This window comes from Pygocentrus nattereri, chromosome 17 (genome assembly GCF_015220715.1).
Source record: "Pygocentrus nattereri isolate fPygNat1 chromosome 17, fPygNat1.pri, whole genome shotgun sequence".
In the NCBI taxonomy this organism is placed as follows: Eukaryota; Metazoa; Chordata; class Actinopteri; order Characiformes; family Serrasalmidae; genus Pygocentrus; species Pygocentrus nattereri.
Window position 1 is genome coordinate 32,552,259 of NC_051227.1, and position 26,115 is coordinate 32,578,373.

At 40.7% G+C, this 26,115-nt stretch overlaps 3 protein-coding genes across 6 annotated transcripts in view; 1 reads left to right on the forward strand and 2 right to left on the reverse strand.

The window, feature by feature from the left end:
- Positions 1–1,265: 1,265 nt before the first annotated feature.
- poldip2 (polymerase (DNA-directed), delta interacting protein 2) lies at positions 1,266–8,358 on the reverse strand. Its single transcript, XM_017694868.2, has 11 exons — positions 7,603–8,358; positions 6,886–6,967; positions 6,604–6,701; positions 5,873–5,969; positions 5,514–5,589; positions 5,300–5,407; positions 5,073–5,209; positions 4,946–4,972; positions 4,728–4,853; positions 2,304–2,383; positions 1,266–2,102 (listed from the first exon to the last, which is right to left on the reverse strand). The coding sequence occupies exons 1-11, from the start codon at positions 7,776–7,778 to the stop codon at positions 1,988–1,990; spliced, it is 1,122 nt and encodes a 373-aa protein (XP_017550357.1). The 5' UTR covers positions 7,779–8,358; the 3' UTR covers positions 1,266–1,987.
- A 216-nt stretch (positions 8,359–8,574) lies between these two features.
- Positions 8,575–11,413, forward strand: tmem199 (transmembrane protein 199). 2 transcript variants are annotated; one of them, XM_017694870.2, is made up of 7 exons: positions 8,575–8,703; positions 9,040–9,226; positions 9,758–9,831; positions 9,954–10,043; positions 10,181–10,223; positions 10,315–10,427; positions 10,659–11,413. In XM_017694870.2, the coding sequence occupies exons 2-7, from the start codon at positions 9,055–9,057 to the stop codon at positions 10,752–10,754; spliced, it is 588 nt and encodes a 195-aa protein (XP_017550359.1). In that variant the 5' UTR covers positions 8,575–8,703; positions 9,040–9,054; the 3' UTR covers positions 10,755–11,413. The 2 variants fall into 2 exon arrangements, with proteins under 2 accessions (XP_017550359.1, XP_017550358.1); XM_017694869.2 differs by having other exon boundaries at positions 8,634–8,776.
- smtnl (smoothelin, like) overlaps positions 11,311–26,115 on the reverse strand; it is a 33,108-nt gene continuing 18,303 nt past the window's right edge. For 2 of the 3 annotated variants that reach the window (XM_017694864.2, XM_017694865.2), the window contains exons 3-10: positions 19,193–19,274; positions 18,458–18,718; positions 18,301–18,363; positions 17,930–18,008; positions 17,608–17,751; positions 17,350–17,473; positions 13,861–14,012; positions 11,311–12,234 (exon numbers count right to left, since the gene is read on the reverse strand). In XM_017694864.2, the coding sequence (XP_017550353.1) occupies positions 12,108–12,234; positions 13,861–14,012; positions 17,350–17,473; positions 17,608–17,751; positions 17,930–18,008; positions 18,301–18,363; positions 18,458–18,718; positions 19,193–19,274 (1,032 nt within the window). In that variant the 3' untranslated portion in view covers positions 11,311–12,107. The remainder of the gene's footprint in view (positions 12,235–13,860; positions 14,013–17,349; positions 17,474–17,607; positions 17,752–17,929; positions 18,009–18,300; positions 18,364–18,457; positions 18,719–19,192; positions 19,275–26,115) is intronic. The other variant, XM_017694866.2, reaches the window with a different exon arrangement.

Below are 26,115 nucleotides of genomic sequence, written 5' to 3' on the forward strand. Positions count from 1 at the left end.
GTTAAAGGAGATGTTTCACAAAGCAGGATTTCTCAGTCAGCCAGATAAGCCCAAAGTTGAGTCCATTGCTAGTGAACAGGCTCAACTTTATTAAGTCATCTGGCTGAACTGAGAAATCCTGCTTTGTGAAAAAAACCCTTCCCGCCCTAAATTCTCACAGACGAGAATAAACAAATCCTTCCTATTATACTAAATCAGTGTTTCTCAGTCCTGCTCCTGGTGACCCACAGCAATGCAGTTTCTTTATTCCCCAACCCAATCCACCTGAACCAGCTCATGAAGGACTCATGCTAAGGAATGATCAGTTGAAACCATACAGTACTGTGGGTCACCTGGAGCAGGATTAAGAAACACTGGATTAAATGACTGTTAGCAATGTATATATAAAGCTAACCAAATTAATTTAGTCACAAAGCTGTGAAAGTGGACGTAGACACACTGTATTGCAGAGGGTGGGACAATGGACTGGAACACACAGACCCATGTCCAGTTCTTTCTCATCACTGCTGCCAGCCTCTCTAGCTTTACACCCATGAGGACTGTTACATTACACTATACTGACACCTAGTGCTAAATGTTCAGAAGTTAGTTTTTAAGCACAAAGATGTGTTACATTATTTTGGATGTTCCAACACCAGCATTGCACAAATTATTATAATGTGAAACATATAAGCACAATCATAATAGAAACAATACAGAAGCCCTGGGCAGGTGTGTTTTGAGCCATATACAGGGAAATTATAGTCTGTGGTAACTGACTGTATTCCACAAGATATAGTAGTCAGGGATCGGGTTGAAAAATGCTAGAGTACTCCATAAATAAATAAATAGGATGGGAGAATTTGAGACTTGTAAACAAGACGCGAGTCTCATCGGGTATGCACCATATATCTAGTGCTTGAAAGAGAATTGATGAGAGACAGAACAAGCATCATATAATTCAGGACTAAAAGCTCCAGGTGGTACCATAGTTCAAGGACTTTGGGAATATCAGTAAATCAGTGCTTCTCGGTCAACCAGCAAAAATACACTCTACATATGTAAGTCTATCCACACTGTCAAAGCATTGATAACAGTGGTGCTGTACCAGCGGTTGAGAAGTGTAAACAGTTTTTAAAAAGGGAAGGAAAGAACTGTCCGTTACCTTGTAATACAATATACCATCTGATAAGCAGGAGCACTACTGCAGTCTGAAACTTTCTTTGTTGTCTCTGTAATTGTAATCACACGTTACAGACTTAGAAACTAAATCAGCTTAACAGAAATATTTCAAAATGCACATTTATTTATACTTTTTACATTCTTATTTACAGTACATTATAAGCCATATCATCATTTATTATCAACATACTCAACATTTCTAGATGATGTTCTCATTCTCATCACAAACAAACTGGACTGTACCAAACACACTAATGTAAGGAGTGCAGTGCAATCAGAATTAGAACATGCATCTCAACAGACACGGCTGTTTCACCCCAGCAGCACCTCTAGCAGCCAATATTCATCTGTGACCTTGCAACTCTTTCTTCATACCAATAGCTACTGTCAAACTTTTAATTTCTGCTTGAGCGTTCCTCCCTCTAAATGGACAAAGTATGCACAAATGCATCAAAATAACAGTTAGCTTTAGGAAAATCCCAAAAGACTTAATTTGCCAAAAAAAGACGGAATCTGATCAGTCATAAGTAAAATCACATTCAATTCACATTATGCAGTATGACCAATTCTCAAGCTACATGCGCTGATGATTCCACATACTGTTTCGCAAACTACCTGAGAGCTACGTTCCCTTTCACTCGGTTCCTTTGCGTGCTGAAAAACCGTTACAAATATGGCTGTGAGGGTTATAATACTGCAGGATGTGTCCACTTCACATCAGATCACACCTCAAATTCCTGAAAGGGTAACACTAAGGCATAGTGCATAGAACAGCAAAGTGGAGCATGGGAAGCTTTAATACACTGGTCCAAAGGGGGCGAATTTGTTATAAGGTGTAGCCAGCAGGGGGCGCTTTATCATCCTTATTGCTCTCCAGAGAGAAGGGTGGAATGCGCACATCAAAATGGGATCCATCTGTCCTCTCGAAGCGGAATGTCCCCCTGTGCATAAATTACAAGTGAAAACAGTGCATTTCATTTGCAACAGATCAAATAAGCACTAAGTTGTATACTTAAAAACCTGCAGTGTTAAGTTATTGTGATTTTTTGTGTCAAAACTGTTTGTATTACAGGACAACAAACTGTTAAAGGAACTGTCTTCAATTGGGAACTAAATAAAAGGAAGTTGGTCATTTAACTCACCACATGTGTCCACTTGGTGCCTGCAAAGACACATGGCTGCTGTACTGAAACGCTGGCTGTTCTTTTGACAATACTGGTTCCTGGTTGGACAACAAACATCCGTTTAAACACTCATTTTAACGTGTCTTGATGCCTAACTTAGATCAAGTGAAGTTTATTAGATGATCGCAGGGCACAAGTAAATACAAGTGTTGACATCGGCAGCAGAACCTGTCTAGAAATCATTGAGATCTGATGCAATTCTCTTTTCAAACAGAATAAAAAAAAAGGCAGAGCTGTACATGAGCAATACCAATACCTCATATTTCAAACTGAGATTAATTCAACAAACTACTCCATAAGTTATACAAGATTGCTTATGTAACTTTACCCTGCGAGCTTGCTAGTGGCAAGCTAAAGGCTATACAGTTAAAAACACACTATGGCTCTCCAGTAAAGCCAGACAAAGCAATTATTCACACAATTTATGTATGTTATTCTGAGAGTTCTCAAACATACAGTACAGACCAAAAGTTTGGACACACCTTCTCATTCAAAGAGTTTTGTTTATTTTCATGACTGTGAAAATTGTAGATTGACACTGAAGGCATCAAAACTATGAATTAACTCGTGTGGAATTATATACTTAAAGTGTGAAACGACTGAATATGTCTTATATTCCAGGTTCTTCAAAGTAGCCACCTTTTGCTTTGATTACTGCTTTGCACACTCTTGGCATTCTCTTGAGCTTCAAGAGGTAGTCACCTGAAATGGTCTTCCAACAGTCTTGAAGGAGTTCCCAGAGATGCTTAGCACTTGTTGGCCCTTTTGCCTTCACACTGCGGTCCAGCTCACCCCAAACCATCTCGATTGGGTTCAGGTCTGGTGACTGTGGAGGCCAGGTCATTTGGTGCAGCACCCCATCACTCTCCTTCTTGGTCAAATAGCCCTTACACAGCCTGGAGGTGTGTTTGGGGTTATTGTCCTGTTGAAAAATAAATGATGGTCCAACTAAACGCCAACCGGATGAAATAGCATGCCGCTACAAGATGCTATGGTAGCCATGCTGGTTCAGTATGCCTTCAATTTTGAATAAATCCCCAATAGTGTCACCAGCAAATCACCCCCACATCATCACACCTCCTCCTCCATGCTTCACGGTGAGAACCAGGCATGTAGAGTCCATCCGTTCACCTTTTCTGCGTTGCACAAAGACACGGGGGTTGGAACCAAAGATCTCAAATTTGGACTCATCAGACCAAAGCACAGATTTCCACTGGTCTAATGTCCATTCCTTGTGTTCTTTAGTCCAAACAAGTCTCTTCTGCTTGTAGCCTGTCCTTAGCAGTGGTTTCCTAGCAGCTATTTTACCATGAAGGCCTGATGCACACAGTCTCCTCTTAACAGTTGTTCTAGAGATGTGTCAGCTGCTAGAACTCTGTGTGGCATTGACCTGGTCTCTAATCTGAGCTGCTGTTAACCTGCGATTTCTGAAGCTGGTGACTCGGATGAACTTAACCTCAGCAGAGGTGACTCTTGGTCTCCCTTTCCTGGGGCGGTCCTCATGTGAGCCAGTTTCTTTGTAGCGCTTGATGGCTTTTGCGACTGCACTTGGGGACACTTTCAAAGTTTTCCCAATTTTTCTGACTGACTGACCTTCATTTCTTAAAGTAATGATGGCCACTCGTTTCTCTTTACTTAGCTGCTTTTTTCTTGCCATAATACAAATTCTAACAGTCTATTCAGTAGGATATCAGCTGTGTATCCACCTGACTTCTGAACAACACAACTGATGGTCCCAACCCCATTTACAAGGCAAGAAATCCCACTTATTAAACCTGACAGGGCACACCTGTGAAGTGAAGACCATTTCAGGTGCCTACCTCTTGAAGCTCATCAAGAGAATACCAAGAGTGTGCAAAGCAGTATTCAAAGCAAAAGGTGGCACCTTTGAAGAACCTGGAATATAAGACATATTTTCAGTTTTACACTTTTTGTTAAGTATATAATTCCACGTGTTAATTCATAGTTTTGACGCCTTCAGTGTGAATCTCCAATTTTCATAGTCATGAAAATAAAGAAAACTCTTTGAACGAGAAGGTGTGTCCAAACGTTTGGTCTGTACTGTCCATCACCAAGTTTCCATGGCTAGCTAATTAGCTCACTGAGGCCAACTTAAGCAAATGGCGACTAAGTCCCAATTTAAATTCTGCTCTTCACTTTTCCCTCCTCCCCTTGTACTGTGAGGGGCTACTTGTGCAAAACAGAAGCATCACCCTTTGTATGGATGAGTCAAAGTTGAAGTGAGGGCATATATTGAAAGAGGGCATCAATTTTCTTTACTTGTTAAAGCCTAAAATGATCACATTTCAGTTTAGACTGTATTTGGACAAATCTCTCAAGGAAAACAGTAAATTCTAGTTTATTAGAAGTGCAGCTGCTCACCCGGCCAACTACTCCTCTGCCACGGACTGTTTCCAGAGTACCGGACAGGCTGAAGATTCTCCAGTGTCTTTCTCGCAACTGAACCACCTCATTGCCCAAGTTCTCCAGACGGATACAGTATCGCCACTGAGGCAAATATTCAGAATTTACAATAAATGTAACAGTCAATGCATGACAAATTATGTCTAAAGTACATCTACTCTACTGCATCTGCTTACCCAGTACACATGGATATTCTGTACATCCTATAGGAAAACAAAACGAAGAGCAAAGTTTAATCAGAAACACAAATAGTGCTGAACAAGTACCTACAAAAAGACTTGAATCCAAATGCCTTTCGCTTACCCTCATGCCCATGTAGAAAGGGATGACAGTGACGCGGATATTCTCCGTCGTCTCCCTGTGTACATCTGACAGCTCCAGCCAAGGATGGTTCTTCTCTTGCCAGGCTCGGAGTGTGTCTCTTGAGGTAAAGGGGGGTGCTGTGTAAGCAACACAAATGCCATTCCATCAGAGACTGATGGTAGAAGGTGGCTGATATATGAGCAAGCTAAAGAGAAACAAGTACTTACTTTTTGATGGGTTAAAAATGAGAAAACGCTCAAACAGCTCATGCTGAATAGGAATCTGCTCAGTTGAGCTGTACGGCAGGATGTCTTCATGACTCACATAATCCAAACCTGAATGACAGAGGTTTAGGAGACATGGAATTTGAAACCAACAGCCAAACACACAAACACAGAATAAACTGTCAACTTTGTACAGACACTTCTCACAGTCACATACCTGGGATAGCGTACAAGGCCCTGCTGTCGTCATGATTTGCCAGAAATGTAACTGCCTCTGTTTGAGACCTCTGAGACTGAAATGAAACAAAAAAACTGAGCTGGATATAAACCAAATGTTCTTCAAGGAATACTCCAGCATTTTTAGACCTAATCTCTATCTGCTGCACTGGTATTATATAGGTATATGTATTATATTGGCATAATATAGTCAATGCCCATGGATAAGAATTTTGCATTTCCCTGTGCTCAAAACGCAAAGTTAATACAACAGAAGCCAATGCACAGTTGTTTCAGTAGCTGATGGAGATTAGGGTGAAAATAGTTTGAAAATTAAGACTTCAAGTTAAGTGCACTCACTATGTAGGGGCAATCCCGGGTGTCTATAAGGACCTGGTAGTAAGTGTGTGTTTTTCCTTTTACCTCTTTTGACCCATGGTCTAAGGACTGTGGTTTGCTGGAATAATAAACAGATTTGCAGGGGTGTAGAAAGCACAGAAAAGCATCTTTCTAAACATGCAGTGTGGTGACTGACTGCTAATCCTCATACAAAGACAAATTAGCTAGTTGTGGGAAGTTTTATTTTACACTGCTCTGGATGTTTTAATAAAACATTGAATGGATATGTTTTAATCAAAACAATAACATGCACAGAAACACAGAAAACAAAGCTAAATCATGCATCATGACACAGATATCGAAAAGAAAGCTGTGGAGAACAGACATTATATACTAGTTATACCATCTAATGTAGTTGCTCTGTGTGAGCACCAAAGTTTGCAAACAGTCCTCACTAATCAACAACTCAGACTAGCACTCCTCCTGTCTCCCAGCTCTAGTATTATTAGTAAGCTGAGCAGCAACAAGATTAGAGTCCTTGTTTATCTTGGCTTGAATTGTGTTCAAAATACTTTAAGAATGTCAAATTGTGAAGTATTGCAAATGAAATCAAATCACAGGCAGAATGTACTGTTACACTCGTATTAATCACAGTACTATCAAGGTATTTTCCACTCCTACAGTTTTGAGACTCGACCTAAAATACCAATGTGCCTAACAAGCACAGAATCTGGAAGGTCTGGACGCACTACCTGTCCAATGTTGTAGGACACACATCTCGGTCATAGAGACGAGCATGCCAGGGGAATAACACGATCCCTCTGTAGCCGAAGACACTGTGGAGAAAAAGCTACAAAGACAAAAAAAATGTGTTTATACAGCCGAACAAGTACTCGGAGAGACCAAAATATAAAAATCATAACCAGCAAAACAGCATATTGACTCTAAAGAGGATCAGAAGAGGAAGGGGAGCGTGGCAAGTGATATGATTAACACCTTTGTCAAATAGCAACAAAATTCTGCGAAATACGCACCTGGCCGCTTTCATACTTCCCATGCTGCTTTGGTGCTTCAAACACTCCTACAGTCTCCAGTACATTCCCATTAGGTCGGTTTCTGAAAATGTGGCCAAAATAAACAAAGACCAAAAGGCAGTCACCAATAACCAAACACACCCTGCAATATGCAGCAACTCAACCCTCAGATAACAGGGCAGTAATTTGTCAGTGCACTCAATGAACCACTTGCTCAAACAAGAATATTACACAAGCGGTCTGGAAAAGTGGATACAGGCCGGGCTGAATCTGAGATGCCCCAGATAGCCCTGCTCCTGGCTGAAAGACACTGCTGACCACAAATAGGACTTGCTCACTGTCTTCATTTCCTTATTGCTTAAGCTATAACTCACAATGCAGTGTAAAGAGCAGACAGTAGGTAAGAGCAGAAGTAGTTAACACAGTAGTCAAGTTATAAATAGGGCTTGTAGAGTGACTACTCAGGTTACGGGCAACCAGATAGTGACTATAGGCCACACAGTGCACTCTGGTTTCTCCACTTTCCTTGCAGTAGGCTTGGTGGAGGAGGCAGGTTAACAAAGAACAAATGGTCAAATGAATGCACATAAGATTACTGGCGAGGAGGTAAATGAGTAAGGCTTAATTCACGTTAAAACGGCTGTGTTGCAAGCCGTTACAGCAGCAGGAGGAGGAGGAGGACAAGGCAGGCAGGACACGTCTGAGCACATCTCTTACCGTGATGACATGAACCTTGTTTGCTGAAAACTGGTCGAAGCGCAGTGTAAACATGATGGCCGGGTCCGAGTCCAGTCTGACCCACAGTTATATTCAAGGACACTCGCCACTCTGTGAGAGCGCCTCTTGTATTTACTGACGCTCAGAAATAAACGACGAATCGCACACGCAGCCATCTTTCTCTGGTGCACACGCGAGCACTCAAAACTCCCGTCAAGTAAGTCACACGTGGCGGAAAGTGACCACAAACATCCTACATAACAGCTGCCCTGCTATTTGCAATCAACGCGTTTTGCGTCAGAAGCAAAAATCAGCTGCATTAGTGCAAATCTGCACTCTTTCCAGGTGCTTTGGCTGCCGTCATTTCCCACAACGCACCGCGCCACCAAAATACTACAAGTTGACAGTCGGTTGGCTCCCTACTCCCTGGGTAGTGCGCAGTGTAGGGCGACTTCTGCCTCCAAGTAGCCACAGTATATGTCTATACGCCATTTGGGATTCAGCCACAGGTTGCCGCGCACCTTTTCACGTTAAGCGTTAAGTGTAGAAACCTTAGTGCTCGCAGGCAGTGTGTAGGGAGTAGGGAGACGTTTGAGACCCCGCATTCTCAGATCGCACACAAGTAAACGTTCACAAAAAACCGCCTACTGTGCGTCCTGTTCAGTAACGATAGCGACAAACGAAAGAAAAGAAACGACGTGTTCAGGCTGTTTCAGAACGGCACATTTCCAAGTTTGCTTTTAGTTTGTATTTACTGAGCACGATTCTTGGTGTATATGAGCTCCAGATCTGCGTCAGAGGGTTTTTGAGGTATTCAGAACTTTTATAAGCCAATCGGGACATTTGCCACTATTTCTGTCACGCAGTCTGAGGCGGAGGTGGAGTAAAAAGGGCAAAAGAAAAATAAATACAAGTATTTTCAGCGCATTCTCCTTGCTGGAAAACAGAAACTCTCAGCCTGTCAGGATGTTCGGCGAGAAATCATTTTTGCCACCGATCGTCTTGAACGCGGCATAAATCGCGTCAGGCGCTTCGGGCGCGTTAGGCGTCATCACTGCTCGCCCGGTCAGCTGACGGAGCTCCTGGGACGAGTGTGTTTTGGTAACTGGCTTTAACGCTTATTACCCAGCGGATATAAGCAGCAGTTTCATGTGATTTGTTCTCGGTATTTAAGGTAAACGAAGAGTTGATTCTGCAATTTAAGGGCCACAGACGTTGCTAAACACAGGCGAACACATTCACTGGCTAACGGCTATGCTAGTTCACTGAATGAGAAGCTCCCCTTAACTTACTGCTCTACAGTGTTAACGTGGAACGACATATAAGTTCTAATACAGTATATTTATATTATGTTATGCACCGTGTCCAGCACAGCTGTCCAGTAATATTGTAATCTTTTGGGTTGAGTTAATGTTGTTTGTCCATCCACACCCACAGATTCTGCTGAACACCATGGCCTCTTCATTTACACTTGGGCCAAAATTTCATGAGAAACTGAAGGACTTGTTGGAGGGAGAATCCTCTCCCTCACCACAGCTGTTCGAACAGCTAGACGCTCTCAAAGACCAATCAACAATGTCATTTAAAACTGCAAGGAAACTGCAGAAACTTCTTCAGGAAAATGGTAAGAACAGAAGAATTCAAATGTGTTTGAACACATCACTTACCTGTATTTTTGTCTAGCTGTGTATGTAACCTATTTTAGAATGTATGTATGTATGTATGTATTATTATTATTATTATTATTATTATTATCACATCATAACTATAGTTATGTTTAGCTTGCTCCACACACTAATTATAATGTGAAAAGCACAGGTTTTACAATCGCTGTCTGAAAAAACGAGTATCTCTAAAATAGCAGCTTCACTGAGAAGGCAAAAAGTTTCTTCACTTTAAATTAGATTTTGCTTCAAGTAGGAATGGAGCATTTCTGTTGTTGAAAGTGCTGACATGATGGAACAGGCAGCTGTTGTGCTCAGATGATGTGAAAAAAGAAAAATCAAGATGCCTTTTATTTATTTATTTATTTGGGCGATGCTGTGTTAGGGAAGAACGTACCATGTCCTCCTTTGGTTAGACTGTGTGTGTGTGTACATAAGAGAAATGTTAATAAGATAAAATGTGTGATGCAGATATTTTTCTTTATCCACAGGGTATCCGGTCTATCTTCATGATCTACTGGAAGACAGCACGCTTTACCTGCCAAAGGTCGAGCTGCCTCCAAGAGTGAGTGAAAATAGAGTACACTGAATTTGTACAAAATTGGTGTGACTAAATTGTGGTGTTGGTAATTAAATCTGACTTTTAACATTGTGGAATTTCTCTCCACCTCTGACCTCTTTGAGCAGAACCCTGAGTTGGTCGCTCGTCTAGAGAAGATTAAAGCAAAACTGGCCAATGAAGAATATATGAGAATCACACGGAATGTAAATCCTCAGGTAAGAGCTGCTTTCCTGTATTCTAATCAAAGAAACATTCACGTGGTACATTATTGTATGCTGTGCGGTATCATTCTGATTTACTACATATGGTGTTGGCTTACACAATTTACCACCATGTATTTTTCTGTTAACAGGAAATGAACAATCATGGAACCCTAGCAGACTTTGGAAGAGAAGGTCAGCAAATCCTACTTTTTTTGTTTTTCTCTTCTGTTGTCCTGAGCTCCTTTTATGAATTCTCTTCATTATTCATATTTATGTCTTGCAGTGCGTTCTGTCAAAGCGGTTGTTATTACTGTATTCAACTTCCTCGTAACGGTGGTTGCTGCCTTCGCTTGTGCCTACATGGGTAGCCAGTATGTCTTCACAGAAACAGCAGCGGTACGATCAATCCAATGTTAATGGCAATGCTTTTGTGTGTTTATATGTACTATCACAACAATCAACAGTTATGGAACTGGAAGACACATAATAGTGACTATACATTAGTATCATTTTTACAGAAAAATCTTTTTCTCGTTAGAAAAGAAGGTTTTCGCAAAATGAGTAAACTCAGATTTTATAAACCTGGTAATACCTAAACTAACAAAGGTTTACTTTTTTCCTTTTCAGAGAATTATTTCTGCAGTGATTGCAGCCTCTGTAGTTGGTCTAGCAGAGCTTTATGTCCTAGTTCGGACTATGGAAGGTGACTTGGGAGACCCGTAACACCTGGCAACAATTAAAGGACCTCTGCACTGGCCAGTGGATCCTATTCCAGCAACATCATCAGGGACGATTTCCTTAAAACACATCTGGTCATTTTAATTTATGGACTGTTTTCAATCATAATCTTGGACTTTGGGATGTGTTTCTTCTTCAAAATAAAAATTATTTTCCCACTACGTGGATGGCTTAAAGATGAATTATAAGTATCGATAGTGTAAATACCTTTGTGATTTGGTCATTGTTATAATGTATGCTTGATTTATGTGTTTACATATAGGCATAAAATAGTACACTTACTGTTACACTTGTTAATGGTCCTAGATCATGAAGTGTGACTGTGTTGCCTGATCTAATGCGCATCTAAATGTCTGCTACTGGATTCAGTACTGACCTGTCATCATTTCATTGTTTATTTCAGCATCAGAAACCAACCCTTTTTTTGGTTCTAACATCCAAAAATGTCAGATTAGTTTTGTTTATTTGTTAGTGTGTCCCTTACAAATGCATTTTAATCATTTATGTTTGTTTGATGACAAAAGTATGACATTAAAGCAAGTTGTGCTCATTGTTTAATATGATTCATGTAACCCCACAAAGAGTAATGTACTTTCATCCTGAAACAAGAAAATGCACAACAATAAACAAAGCTTTACTTCTCACTTACCATGCAGAGTCTACTGTTGTGGATCCAGCTTTATTCTCATCAAATTTACAGGAGTATTACTAATGTGTGCAGTTAGATGAGAAACACTTGCATGGTGCATGGTGTTAAGAGGTAAGCTTTGGCAAGGCTGGGGTGATGCACTACAGATATAATGGACAAAACCACAAATTCTGACAAACCTATGCTTGTACTTGAAACCACACTTTCATAACAACGACGAAGATAAATAGAAAAAAAAGGCAAATAAAAAAAATGTGAAGTGTCTCAAGTCTAGCAATATACTGTACCTTTTTTCTGTACATATCTATGTATTTGACTATAAAGATGAAATAATGTTTCTGTTTTTGCAGTGTACTAGCTGGCATCTCATTTCAGGTAAAATTTCCTTCAAATCCTGTGTCCTCTGTGACAATACATACGTCAGAGTGTACAGCATTCATCCGTGCCCTAAACTTAAACAGCACAAACAGTTATATGGACATGAAATAAATAGTGGCCTTTCTTGACAAAAATACAACCGTATTGTTTTAACAAGAGAAAATAACACTAATGTTCTTCCTTGTTTGGCACCTTTTCACCTCATGATATCCTGAACTAGACCTGTATCCAGTCCAGCAGGGGGCAGTGTTGCACTTTTCAGCAGTTGCTGAATATAAAAAGTCTCAAGCATTCTGTGATGGCACAGTGGCTCACTCAAACTTGCGTAGGTGGTTGTACAGAGATTGCACATAGGTAAAGACACACATAGGGTCAGGTTTTCTGCCCATCACCATCATGTCCTCCACTTCGATGAGTCTGTCACAGCCAGCCATCTTCCTGGAAAAGTTGGATAGTAAGAGAGAAGTTAAGATAGCCTTAATGATGAGAGTGCACACTTGCTATGGATGGCTCTATTCTACCTCTCTATTCTACACAGAATATGCATATAAATAAGCAGAATACACTGAGCTTTGTTTATTTTATGAAGTACTCCCCATATACTTACGTACAAGTTGTTCACTCCAACATCATATGATTGTGGTTTGTGGTTTAAATGTCAGCATTTCTAGCTTTTAGCATTCAAACAAGTGAACTTATTGACTCTGAATATGGCATCACATTAGACATGTTGGTTCTAGCTTTTCTTAAAAAGCAGTTTAGGCTCAGTTCCAGAACGAAATTACAGAGCAGAAAGAAATCGGGGGGCCTGCTCAGGGCCTTCTAAGCCTCCAGAGAAGGCCTCATGATTTCTGAAAACTAAAAGATGCATGTCTGTCATTTTTTGTCCATTTTTATTCAAGCTAATCATGTTTTTGCTTAAATCCTGCATTTAGTATTACAGTACTACTCATGTTTCATTGGCAAGTTCAGCAGGTAAACAAAAGGCTTAAATTCTTCAGAGGCCCAGCAGAAAACTGGACCATCAGGAATTTTCCACAGTATCTAGGTAGATATGGCTCAGCAAGCTCTCCTATTGGTTCGGACTTCAAGGACTGAGGAGAAGGCCTAATGGGTTAAATAACTTATCATAATTACAAAGTGACAGAGGAATCAGTCAAATTTGATTTCTCATAGGCAGGACCAATGTTGTGTAGGAGAAACATCACTCCTGGCCTTCTGGGAATTCTAGATATATCACTGTGAATACGAGCAGCAGCATAATCAGTGGGTTGTTCTACTGAAAGAATCAGCGAAACTGCCACAAGCTTCAAATCAAGAAAATTAAATGTCTTATTGAAGATGCAAATAAGCAAAATATATTGGGCTCTGATTCTAAGTGATACAGCATTCTTCCACAACACATCCAGCATCTTGTGGAATCCATGCCCACGCAAAATAATACTGTTCTGCAGGCCAAAGGAGGTAAAACCTGCCACTGTATGAATTTACCTAATAAACTGGTAATTCAGTGTACATACAGTGCTGTATGTGTGTCTGTGTGGAGGAAATTGTAGGGTTTATTGATGTCCTGGCTGTAGTAGTGGAAAAACGCATGTTGTGGGGAAGGGGAGTCCAGGGGACAGGGCTAGGGTCAGTTGGCTTGCCTTGCTGATTTAAAGTGTGGTTTAAGTTACAGACACCAAGTTCTCATATGCATCGGAAAGTCAGTAATAGTATCTCCAATGCCACACTGAGAGATGATGTGGTCTGTCTGAACCGGAGGAGCAGCTTGAGAAGTGTGCTCAGGTCAACTTTCTCATCACTCAGTCTTCACTTCATTTAGCCTTTTAACACCATGAATATCAAGTAGATGATGTGTTTGCTGTTTGTTTCTGAGTCTGTTCCATAGTTCATATGATTCATTAAGAGGTTATCTGGGGCTGTACATTTTATCCTTGACGAATTTGAACATAGAGGCACTACGTAATGCTTTCCAGATGATGGTGGAAGCAGGGAAATATGCAAGGAAATATGCTGACATGGTAAAACCTGAAGAGTGTAGTAGATGTTGCAACCACTTACTCTGCAGTGCTGAAGGCCAGTTCAAAGTTGTGCTTGCGGTCAGCAGGGGACAGGGCGTTGTAGTCAAACTCGGTAGGGAAGAATGAGTGCACCAAGGCACAGAAGGCCATTCCATCACTCCAACTGGAGGAAAAATTCTGGATGTCGATGTTCTGTAGGAGAATGAATGTTGGCATTAAGGGACACTGGCTAAAATTATAAATGTATCTATTAGTACATCTATGGTAATCATGCCTTTATTTGCTTCCTACAGCAGTTCCACTGTAGCCTCTAAAACAAGATATTCTTTTTTACAGACTAGGAAAACCCCTTTGTGATGGTATATTTTGAAAGTGGGGGGCTTTGAGGCAGATGGTGGACTATTTGAATTTTTTTCTGCTAGCTGGCCATTGTAGAAGGAAGCCAGATAGCCAGTGTTACTGCTAGGAAGCCAAACATCACATCTGTATTTATTATTCTCTATATCAGTGACATTTATAGCTAGCCCAGGGGTCGACAGCAGCTCCACAGCAGAATTAGATTCTAGGTAAAAATAAAATAATCCTCCTTTGCAGTAAAATAAATCATTCAGTTTTAACAATAAGTGATCTTGGACTGGAGTTAATGTAGCCTATAATGGCTAATTCAAAGAACTTTATCCCTAAAGGTTGGCATGCAGATTGCTGGTCATCATAGCAACACAAACAACAATCCCGCCTAGCTAGTAGCTAATGAAATGGCAAAGAGAGAGATTTAAGATGAACATTGAGAATTTGAAGATGAATGGACTTATTTGCATTTATAAGCTCTCAGCTGGTTTCCTGATATCTTTAATCTGCAATGAGAAACTGTCAAACAGTAAAAACTTGAATAAACTGAAGTCAGGTTCTTGACTTCACCAGCTTCTTGATCAAGTTCCACGTTAAATGGTGCAGCAGTTACATTCTGGCACCAAGTGCACCATTTAAGGTGGAACGGGGAAATTCAAATAAGAAGCTGGTGAATGAGAAGCCGACATCAGCCTCGTAAAAATTAGAACCTTGAGAGACATTTTACTAACTGTTCTACTTTTGGGGAAAAGTTTCCTGCCGGAGATGCGAGAAAAGTGACTATAGCTGAGCTAAAGCTTAAAGCAGAGCAAAGTACGACTGCAATTTCATTTATATTGACATACTTACAGCCAACATGGTAAAATGGACATAAAATGTTGTGGCGCCCAAGATGGTTAGATTTTTTTTTAATGGATAAATCAGACTTAACATTCAGGTTGCCGACCCCTGAGAAAGCCCATATACCAGCCCTGAGCTGGATTGTAGATTTTACTTATCTCCTAAAACATCTCAGACTCTTCACCTAGTGAACAAACTGTTCATGATGTTTAAATTGATGTGTTGGAACAGGGAAAATACAAAAAATGATATGAACTCTATATGACAGTTCATAGAGTTTAAATGATTTGTTGTAGGAGATTCTTGTGTGCAGAGCTGTTATGTTGGCTACCTGTAACCTAAAGTACATTTGAAGGCTTTCTGCAGTTTACTTTATGATAGAATGATATTATGTGCCAAGCATGAATTTTTAGTATGAAGCCTTAGGAGCTGATAGCATCGCCAAAAAAGGAAAAGGTGGTTTTGTAGTATTTAGTCATCCTCTTGAACTCTACTATAAAGCTTAAAACAGATTGGAAATGTTGAAATAATCTGTGTCCACCCCTCCTGCCTCTTAGACTCTGTAATTTAAGACCACTTATTTCCTCATCCTCAGCTGGCAAATAAAACCCCATCTGTCAGTGTGAAAATCAACATCATCATAGTCGTTATGAATCTGCTGCTCTGGTGATCTGTGTTCTTACATTGTTCTATTGCTCCTCTAAATTTGCCTTGACCATGACTGCACTGTCTCTAACCAAAGCCACATGGAATGGCTGGCGCAGCTGTGATGGAGAGGTTGTGCGTAGTTCAAGGCATACACTCCCCATCCAAAATTCAGCAACATTTTATTTCTCCCATACACAAAAATACAATTAATCAACACATTAAAACTTTACAGTACCATGAATGCATCTCAAGGCCTGTAAATTGTAATTCATTCTTAAGAGCACATTGAGCCTCATGTTGCTACCTGGCAATGAAAGGTTCTCTAAACTCATAGCTGCAGATTTCAATTTCCTTTACATCTTTTTCTCATTATTGCTTTGTTAGGAAGCTACAATTTATTTCTTTACACTCTCAGAGGCATTGAAGCCTTTTTGTAAAGAAGCACTAAGATGCACATAAATGTATTTGTGCAGAGAAGAGCCAAGTGAATCTTGATGTTTGGTATAGTGTAGTGGGTAATACCTCTGCCTTCTACACTATAGACTGGGGTTCAGTCTATAGTGTAAGGTGGGTAAGCACCCTACACTATAAAAATAAGAGTCCTTGGGCAAAACTTCTAACACAACTTTTGCCTACCTGTGAAAAATGATCAAATTCTGAGTTGCTCTGGATAAGAATTTCTGCCAAATGCTGTAAATGAAAATCTTGCCGAGGCTAACAGACGAGCGAGTGTGCACACCTCCAAATTTTAACTCCACATCATGCAAATATTCTGTGCATCAGGGAAGCACTGGGTTTGGAACAAGGCTCAGAAAATATGAATCACGAAGGGAAAAAATATTCAGCAAAATTGACTGCACGCCTCTAAAATGAATAACTACATGCGCTGTAGTTCTTGGAGCTACTGAATAATCAGCTTTAGGATGTAATAAAACTAGGATTGTAAAGTGTTAATAAGTGTCAGAGGGGAATTCCATGTTCGTTTCTTGTGCATAATTAAATGGTTAAGATGTGAACAAAGTCATTCAGAGTGGTTTGATGTGAAGTGCTCTGTTCTAGAGAACATAGAATGGTTCACCGTGCTAGTTCTATACACCCTACTGAGTCAGAATTGTTCACAGTGGTATTGATAGGAACCAGATGTCTGATGCATTTAATGCCTCAAATAGCTACCGCAAAGAAAGTTATGACATGACATGGTGATGAATGTGCTGCCTGATGTCTGATGATGAGACATTGTGATGAGACATGATCATTTTGACATAAGCTTTTGGCCTAAAACATATATGTTTTAAATACATTCATGGCAGAGAGATACACATGGGCCATTATAAGGCAATATTTTAACCAAAGAAAACTTATTTTCTACAATTCATTTTGATGTCGGAGTGACTTTCTCAATGATTGAATTATACATTTTGAAAAATCTAATGAGTTAAATTCCCCTTTGTATTTACAAATATTCTATACTATTCCTATTCATTCTTTCTTCACTATAAGTGCAACACTGCTTCCCAGAACGTTGGCGGACTCCTATACGAATGTCTTCACAGTGCACACATGTTTGTGGATTCACAGATGTAAGCGTAATTCAGCCTTTAGACTCTCCAGCTGCACATTTGTGACCAGATCATTTACAATCTGAAAAGATTGTTTTTTGGTAATCCTTTGACTATTTGCACTCATGCCTTACCTGATATCCAATAGTTTTGGAGCGACACCACTCTAACAGGATCTGCTTGATGCTGCTTGCACTGGATACCCCAAAGCTCTGAGAACGCTTCAGCTTGGGTTTGGAGTCCACGGGTTTTGGCCGACTAAGAGAAACAGTGAATAAAGACAAGGACAGAGAATAATGAGAAAAAGGCAGATATATTTAACAGCTGCAAGAACAGTGATATAAACCTGAAATGAGCATACTGGGAAGAAGGGGTTAGGGAGGGGGATCTACCTGTTGTTCTCAGAGTCTATTCGCTCGAAAATGGACCTGTGTGCCTGGGCTCCAAGGCTGCGAGGGAGAGTCTGTGACCTCACAAGCTCCCGTCTGCGCTCAATGCCCCTGCCAAAGGACAGCTCTCCTGGAATATCCACATCCCTGATCCACAGAGGCAAAAGAGTGTAAGCAACAATACTACTTTATTGTGGTTCTATTAGGTGTTTCAATCCTTTTGTGGGTGTATATTTCTCTGCACTGGAGTACTGTGCTTGCCTTATTGTCCAAAAGAGAACATAGTATTTGAATGTGTGGTAAACAGGTGAATGATTTGACTAACCTGTCTGTGTTGTGCTGGTTGAGGCCTGAGTAACCTGAATAAGCCACCGACTTGGATGGTGCAGAAGAAGATAATTTCTCTACAGAGGGATTTATATAGGTTTCTGTTAGTCAGGCTTTTTTCACATGAAAATCAGTCAGTACCTCTGTTCTTAAACAGTAAACAGTCAAATCTTTTCACCTCCTAAGATACATCAGATAACAAAGCAGTCATTAAACACATTAAACACTTGTCTATACCCACACATTCAATCAGGTGCAAGGGAAGCTATTTGAGGCCTAAACACAGTCACTGAGACTAATGATTTGTGCAAACCTCTTGAATTTATGATTCATGTGATGACAAAGACCTTAAGAGAGGATTGGCTTTACCATTGAGCCGTGGGGAGCCCATGGTCCTCACAGGACTTGGAGTCCATGTTTTCACAGAAGAAACTAGAAGAACAAGCCAGGCACCCAGAGTTAGATTCAGAAGAAAGTGTGATTCACCACATCTATAAATCATGATGACTGTATATGACATATTTACCTGCATGAATAGGAGATTCAAGTTGTGGCTGGTTGTCACTGGTGTCTGTCTGGCTGCCTGGCTGTGTATCTGTGACATTTGAAGGAGCTGATTGCATTGGACTACTTGGTGACTCAGGACCCTTAAGCGCTGGAGAGTCTGCTACTTTGGTGGTTGCAGTGATTGGCAAGTGTGGCATCGCCATAGATACTGGGGATGAATTTCGCTGTGGCACCCCAATGGGGGGAGGACTCTGTCTTAAAGGCACGGTGAAGTTTTCTGCTAAGAAAGATGCAGGGTAACAACACACGTGGGTGAATAACTACATACCGAATCAGAATGTTTGTCAACATAAAGATTGTCTGTACTTCCAGGTGGGTAACCTGCACCCAGGCAGTGGTGGAAGCAGCTCATTTTAATAAACAGTACATAGAAAATGAACAGACTGAATTAAAATGTTAACTGTAATGCAAGGGTTACCAAGTACATGACGGGTTAGACTGAAGTTTTTCCTATTAAATCCCAGTGCAATCTGAATGAATTTCCTTCTGCTCTGGACAGCTTGCTAGCCTTCACACTTCATTTAATTTAGGAAATACATGGAACATGGAGTTACAGTTGTTGTTGCCTCAAATACAGTTATTAAGAATTTAATGTAGAGGTTCTCAATCTCAATTATTTTTTTTTAAGAACTATACCTCCAGCTTAAGAACCGCTCAGAAAGACTGTAGAGTGTTTTTAGCCATAAAGTGTTACCTGCTGCAGATACATGTCCATTTTCAAGGCCAGTTTGGGCTGGAGCTGGATCCACCTCAATAGGTTCCTCACGTTCAACACTCTACAAGACATAAGCACACCACATATATAACTTCTTGTATTATGTTGTATTATCTCTAAGCGGCTGACAGACAAGCCCAACAATAATGTACTTGACCAATATATTTACTGTACCTAGGTAAGATGTGGTTTATTATTCATTCGTTTGTTTCTTTGGCCGTGTTTTAGCCCTAGGTCATTTGTGTCACTCTCTTGGCTTAGCTCCTGTGCTATTCCAAAGACAAGCCCAAACAGCTGACAAAGCCTTTGCCATACACCCCTCTGGCAGCACAGTGATGAACATATCATAACCGTCCAAAAAAAACTCCATTTATCTCCATTTATCTCAATTCTTATTTTTCTACATTAGCACAGTAGCTGCCCTTCGCAATTTGTGAGAATTTCATTTTGAATGGACCAAGAGAAGCACTATGCTTCACTAACCACTAAGAGCTATGGTCATTGGTTTTTATAGCAATTGGTTGGAATTGGATATTGTAAGAATTGTAAATGAAAGAAGCCCCCAACAATAACATGACCCTGTCTCTTTGTGTATCTGCATGAGATAAATTATACCGATGGTTCTTCATGTCTCCAAGAAGAAACACTTGAATAGACTACGGAACACATGACATTTGATGCAATCATCCAATAAGGCCTAATCAGTGAGATGAAAGAGCCTTACATTCCGCTGAGGCTCCATGTTCTCTAGAACTGGGATCTCATCTCCTAGAGTACTCCAAATGATGGGTGAGTGATGTAATTTAATCAGTCTATCCTGACAACCAGATTTATGCTTTCCTTATCAGGACTACTAGGGCAGCCTATCTACCACTTTCACCATCAGCTTCCTTTAATCTTAAATCACAGTGCTGGATGCTTTTGTGGCAACAAATCTTTGTTCCATCCTGTCTGCTTTAACCCTTAATAGTGAACTCTAATGCACTATTCAATGTGCCCCAAACACAGAACCGTCTGCTGCTGCCAACACAGCAAAAAATAGACTGTGTTGATATCAATGGCCTTGAAGCTTGTGAGTCTGCAGCACATAAAGGTTACAGGCCTACCCCCCTTCTCCAAAGTCTTCAACTGCCAAATGGTAATAACATAAGGCTTTTGCCTCTAGTAGAAATATCAGTGAGCTGCATTTCTTGAATCAAATGAAACTTGGCTCTCATTCCATCAGAACCTTGTGTGCAGTCATAACTTAAGTGATAACGTAAGTGCTTAAATAAGCTCCTTCCTACAAGACTGATCGATATCACAGCACAAACCCTCTTCATCACTGCACAGCAGACCTGACTAATAAGGAAAACCACTTTCAGCTTTTCTGGGAACTTGCTTACTTCTTCACTTGCACCTTCTCACAGGCACGGACAAGCACAAACAGACACAGGGGGGTGTAAAAACTGAGCATGTAATCATGCGCCTGGAATATAAAAATAAGCCATGTATTCCCACACACACACAGCCACAGTAAAAAGAAAAGTGAATTCCTCAGAGTGAGATGTGGAGAGGTAATCAAGCCCATGGAGGAGGCCTGGTGACGTCAGCCTGAAGGTATGCTGGAGGGGTTTGCATTACAGAGGGGCAAGGGGCTCAAGCAGCTGGCCGTCCCACTGGGAGACAGGGGGAGACAGAATCCACCACTCAACCATGAAAATCACGCAGCTTCAGTTCCCTGGCCGAACACGTAGCTCTCTGGCTGTGGCCCACATCGACATGGCAGGGCTCCAGCCATGGAAACTTTCAGGGTGGGAGTGGTGAGTCATGCAGCGTTACCCTCAGAGGGAATACTGCTGACGCGTGCCCTGTCCAGAGTGGCCTCGCAGGTCAGCAGAGGTAGAGCGCCTAAGCCACCATGTAGGCTCATGTAACTAATGTTTATTTCTATGATTGCATTGCAAAGGTTGGCATTCTACATAACTCAACTCATCTACTCATTAGCAAGGCTTTTGGTAGTTGAAGTGGGAAGACACTAATCACTGTGACACTCCTGGATGAACTTAACGTAAATTAATCAACTGTCTAGTCAACTGACTGTGTCTTTTGATGTTTCCTCTCCCTTTGACCCTGCCACTATGTCACTATCATTTAAAGCAACAAGGGATTTCTCTTTTATGGTGCAGCAACACAATAGAAGCCAGTCTGCTCCAACAATTCCTATAATTCTCTTTACACACCCATGCGTTCCACTCAGCGATAACTTACAAACTTTAAGATATAACTGACAGGCTAACATCTGCTTCAATACATTCGTTATAGGAGGTATGAGCTCATTTTTGGCTAAAGTAAAATTATAAACTATTTTCAAACGTAAAGAAGCACTAAATTCATAATCCACATCTGGCGCTCACCCAGTCTTTGATATATGACTGAGATATGGAGGTGTGTGGCTTGTACTGGTGCAGCAAACTGTAGTCTTACAGTGTCTAGCCACAGTAATCTTTTATCATACAATTTTTTGGTCCTTGAAGAAAGAAAGAAAAAATTTTCTGCAGACTGAAATATTACTTTGGGTTGGTTTAATTGAAATACACTGTTAGAAATAAAGGTACAATGCAGGTACATGATTCATTCATCAAGGTGCAAACAATGTAAGTGTACCCTCAAAGGTGCAACAGCGGTTTTAAGGTCCAATTGTGTACCTTAAGTAAGTTTTTCCTAGTGAAAAAGTAGACATTTGTATCTTTTTAGAAACCAATGTTTTAAAACGGAACAATAAAATAAAAAGCCTGGAGATGAGAGGTGTGGAGTCGGTGTGTGGAGTCAACTTAGAAAATATAATTCAAATGGATTATGGTACGGTTATGTTCCCTGACTAAAGGTACTGAGATGTACCCCTGAGGGTCCCACCACAGTGGCAAAAAGGGTACTGCCCCAGTGACAGTGTCGTACCTTTTTTTCTGAGTGTATGGTGATGTTTCTTTCAACTGGGGCTAATAAAAGGCATGAAACTTGAGTGTAGTGTTTCATCTTTTTTGTTTAATGTACAAGTGAAATCAGGCTCCCTGTTTGTAGGTAATCAAGATGGATTTGGGCTGTTTTAAAGGCTTGACAGTCTAAACAGTATTTTCTGTTGGTTTAGGGAAATATTAGCACTAATTTTATTCTATATTTCTGATTTCTTTTTTGGCTCAGTAGGAAATATAAAGCATTCAGTTACACATTCTTATGTTGCAAACTAATGGATTATGAATGAGCTCCTAGTCAATCACAATTGCTCTTCATGAAAATAAATGTATAGAGAATGTAAAATGAGGTGTAAGTAGTATATATTTCAGTACATAAAAAAAAATGCACCATGCATGACAGAACTGGTAGCTTCGAAGGGTCGACCACTCAGTCTAAAACAAAATCTAGGGGGCGCAATAAAGTGCATTGGAATCTAACAGACCCCATTAATGAACATGTTAATGTTTGTAAGTAAATGACACGTCAAAGCATAAATTCCCTTTCTTAAATCAGTGTCATGAGATGCCAATCACTGTAGCTCTACTCATACAGTCTTGCTGTGATTGCTGTGCACTGCTTCAACGCGGAGGGTACCTGGGCTAAATGAAGAGGCTGAAGAGAAATCCAGCCATCCTTAGCACACACACATACATGACTCTCCTGCACAACCACAAAACCGTTGTCTCTCTCCTCCGGGAACAACAAATCCTCCTGTCTCCGAGAGTGCGTCATCACACCAGCAGCAGGGAGCAATAAAATATGTGCAGGAAGCTGGGAGGTGAGATATTAGACAAGGAAAACCTTGAGCCACGGCTCTCCTGCTCCTCTAAAGATTTCAGAAGAGGAGCCGGTCACCCTCAAACCCGCAGGGAACAATGCTGATCTTGTCTCCTGATGATTCTCAGAGATACAGTGAAGCTGCTATGACACAGACACGGCTCAAACCCAGAGCACATCTCATCATTCTCCAACCAACGCCAACAAACTGTTGGGTCGATGTGCCATCATGTGTTAGTTTCTACAATGTTCAACAATGTTCTCCACATTGGTTCCTTTGGCCTATCAGTTCTTTTTATGGATTGGTCTAAAACTGACTGCCAACATTAGAATGTAAAGCATCCTGCAACTCATTTGAAACTTTTCCAACCATTTCAACTGCATCAAACACATCTCATGAGATCAAAACGCAGATAATGCTTCACATGATTGTGTCAACCAACATTTTGAATGACTAATTTCACTGGATCAGTGGACAAAAAAAATTTAACTGAAGATGATTTATTGGACGGTTGAAAAGGAGATCCTCCGTTTGTGTTATCAGTTACCTGAGCTAATGGGAGTTTTTTGCAGGTGTGTTTCTGTGACTAGCTGACTTAACTAGCCATCTGAGACTAACAGCTGTTCAAACAGCTGTTTGAGAGAGCATTTAATCGTTTCCTTGCTTTTATCATAATCTACAAAGATAGACTCTAGAATTTCTTTTCTTTATTTCCCATGATTTTCCACAAATTAGAGAGCTCAAATTCCTCTGGGACCAAATGATGAAAATAAGACATGATCCTTGATTAATCTGCAGTGCTAATAGCTAAACAAATGAAAAAGACAGATATATAGTACAGACAGACAGATAGAGGAAATATGAATGGCAATGATAGCTGGAAAAATACATACAAAGACAAAAAAGAAGCACTTCACAAATTACTTTCTATAGTGAAACAATAGAATGTATGAAAAATAAATGCACTGCTAATTTGGCTCATTTGTGGAGTAATCAGATGTGATGCAAGCACTTGCTTTGTGTAACTGTGAAGTTGCATGGAATTATGTTTCATGCAACTAGTTGAATGAAAGTTTCACAGTGTTAGCTAGCTTCAGAGACTGTAGAATGAAAATCCCTGGCCTAATCAGGTCAGGACAGAAGGCCTGATGTACTAAACCTTTTGTAGCAGATTCAGGTACAAATTGGATGCATTGTGCCTGTATGAAACTGCTACACAAGCCTAAATATGAAGTTTATGGGCCGTGTGAATGGGAAAATGCAAAATGCACTTCTTTTCTTTATGCATATGCATTTGAGGGAGGGCCATGCAAAATGTGGGCGTTGTGCCAAAAGTGAGTTTAGATATTACATGTGCAGTTGATTACATATTTACATATTAATTTACATATTTTGCTGGATTTACTTTTTGCACAACTCACAGCAGCTGGTGTTCCTCTGATTTTCCTCTGTGTTTTAAAAAGATTAATAAACTTGTGTTAGATACTCAAAAGATTTGTTGTTGATATGTTGTTCTTCCTTTAAGAATGACAGCAGACATAGCGGCTAGATAGAGGCACAACCTCAAAAATATGCTGAAAAGATGTTTACCATCAGAATACCACGGTTTCATCTCTTGGGACCAGATGTATGTATGTGAGAAGAAATGGGGAAAATATGTTGTGATGCGGCCACACTGCACACAAAGTCTTAGACGGAGAAAAATACCAACGCTGTGTAATGTTCAGTGGCAAAAAACGCAATTCATTCAGGTTTTGTTCCACTGTTTTGCTGGTCCTTTTAAAACCTGCACCTCATGAGCAGCAAGTTAGTGGCTGGGGCTGTGCAAAGTTTTCATGATTGGCCGAAATCTTAGTAAATTGAATGTTAAATCAAGGCATGATTTGTGCTGTGCTTGCGCTCATATCTACAAATGGCCCAGAGACGCTTGTTCTACTAGAAGACACTGGCCCTAAGTGGCTTCTCAACATACTCATTTCAACATACTTCAGTAAAGTACGTGCAAAATTAATCCTTCTCCACCCAACGTGGAAAGAAGCACCCAGGTTTCCTGTGTTCTTGCAGTTCCTGTGTATAGCTCAATCATAAGAAGGGAACAGTGAGTGCTGAGCGAGACAATGGGCTCCCCTTGGAGAAAGGCTTTCATGTGAGTTTAAATGTCAGAGTTGTCCCATGTGAGCTCGCTCAGAATTCCCCTACGTTGGCTGACTGCCTGAAAAATGTTGGGGTGCAAACAAGATACATTTTTTGTGTATTATCAGAAGCTCATGCTGGACGTATTCTCTCAGCAGCCTCGGTGGCGAATATAATGAGAAGCTAACTGCACGGGCAACTGCACACTGTGGCCGAGCAGGCATGGAACCGGCAGAGAAAATAGAATACTATTCGGCTTATGCTCCAAGGCTGGACTGAGGAAAGGTTGACTGAAGCTGAATGCACGTTTTGATGAAGGACATGGGAGAGGCTGTGATCTTAAACATATCTGAGTGGATATTCTCACTTCTGACATTTGAGCTTTGTGGAACTTGGAATGGAACACCGACTACAATGAGCAGCATGTGAAGGAGCTCTGGGGGCTTGAATTAGGGTTATTCCAGCCCCTGTCACTTGAACCCTGCATAGAGATGTAGTGCCACAAATGCAGATCTACACATAGCAAGCTCCTACAGAGCCCTGTTTTTGTATACATAAGCCACAGTGATAACACTATTCATATTTTCCACCACACACAGATCCAGGGCAAGGCCTGATCTGCAAATGAGTGGAGTGGATGCTATGAAATGCATAAATCTCTCAAGAACAGATGAATCATACTTCAGCCTGAATGGAATAAGAGTGAAATGCTTTGTAACATTTGTGGAACAGTATAGGCCAACAGTAGTTTGACTTTTACTATCCCTCTTTTTGCTGTTAATGGAAAGTCAGTGGGATCTAGTGCTCATAAAACAGCTTACAGAGACAGGCAATGAGAAGTTGCTCATCATAGGGGCCTACAAGTGTCTTTGCTCTGTAATTTCCTCCTGGAACTTGCGTCCGTGTGGGGAAAGAGGCCCAAACACCTGTTCTTCAAAGGGCAAGAAGCCTGCAATTTCTCCCTCCAGAGGAAGAAGCTATGTAGAAGCAGCCTGGA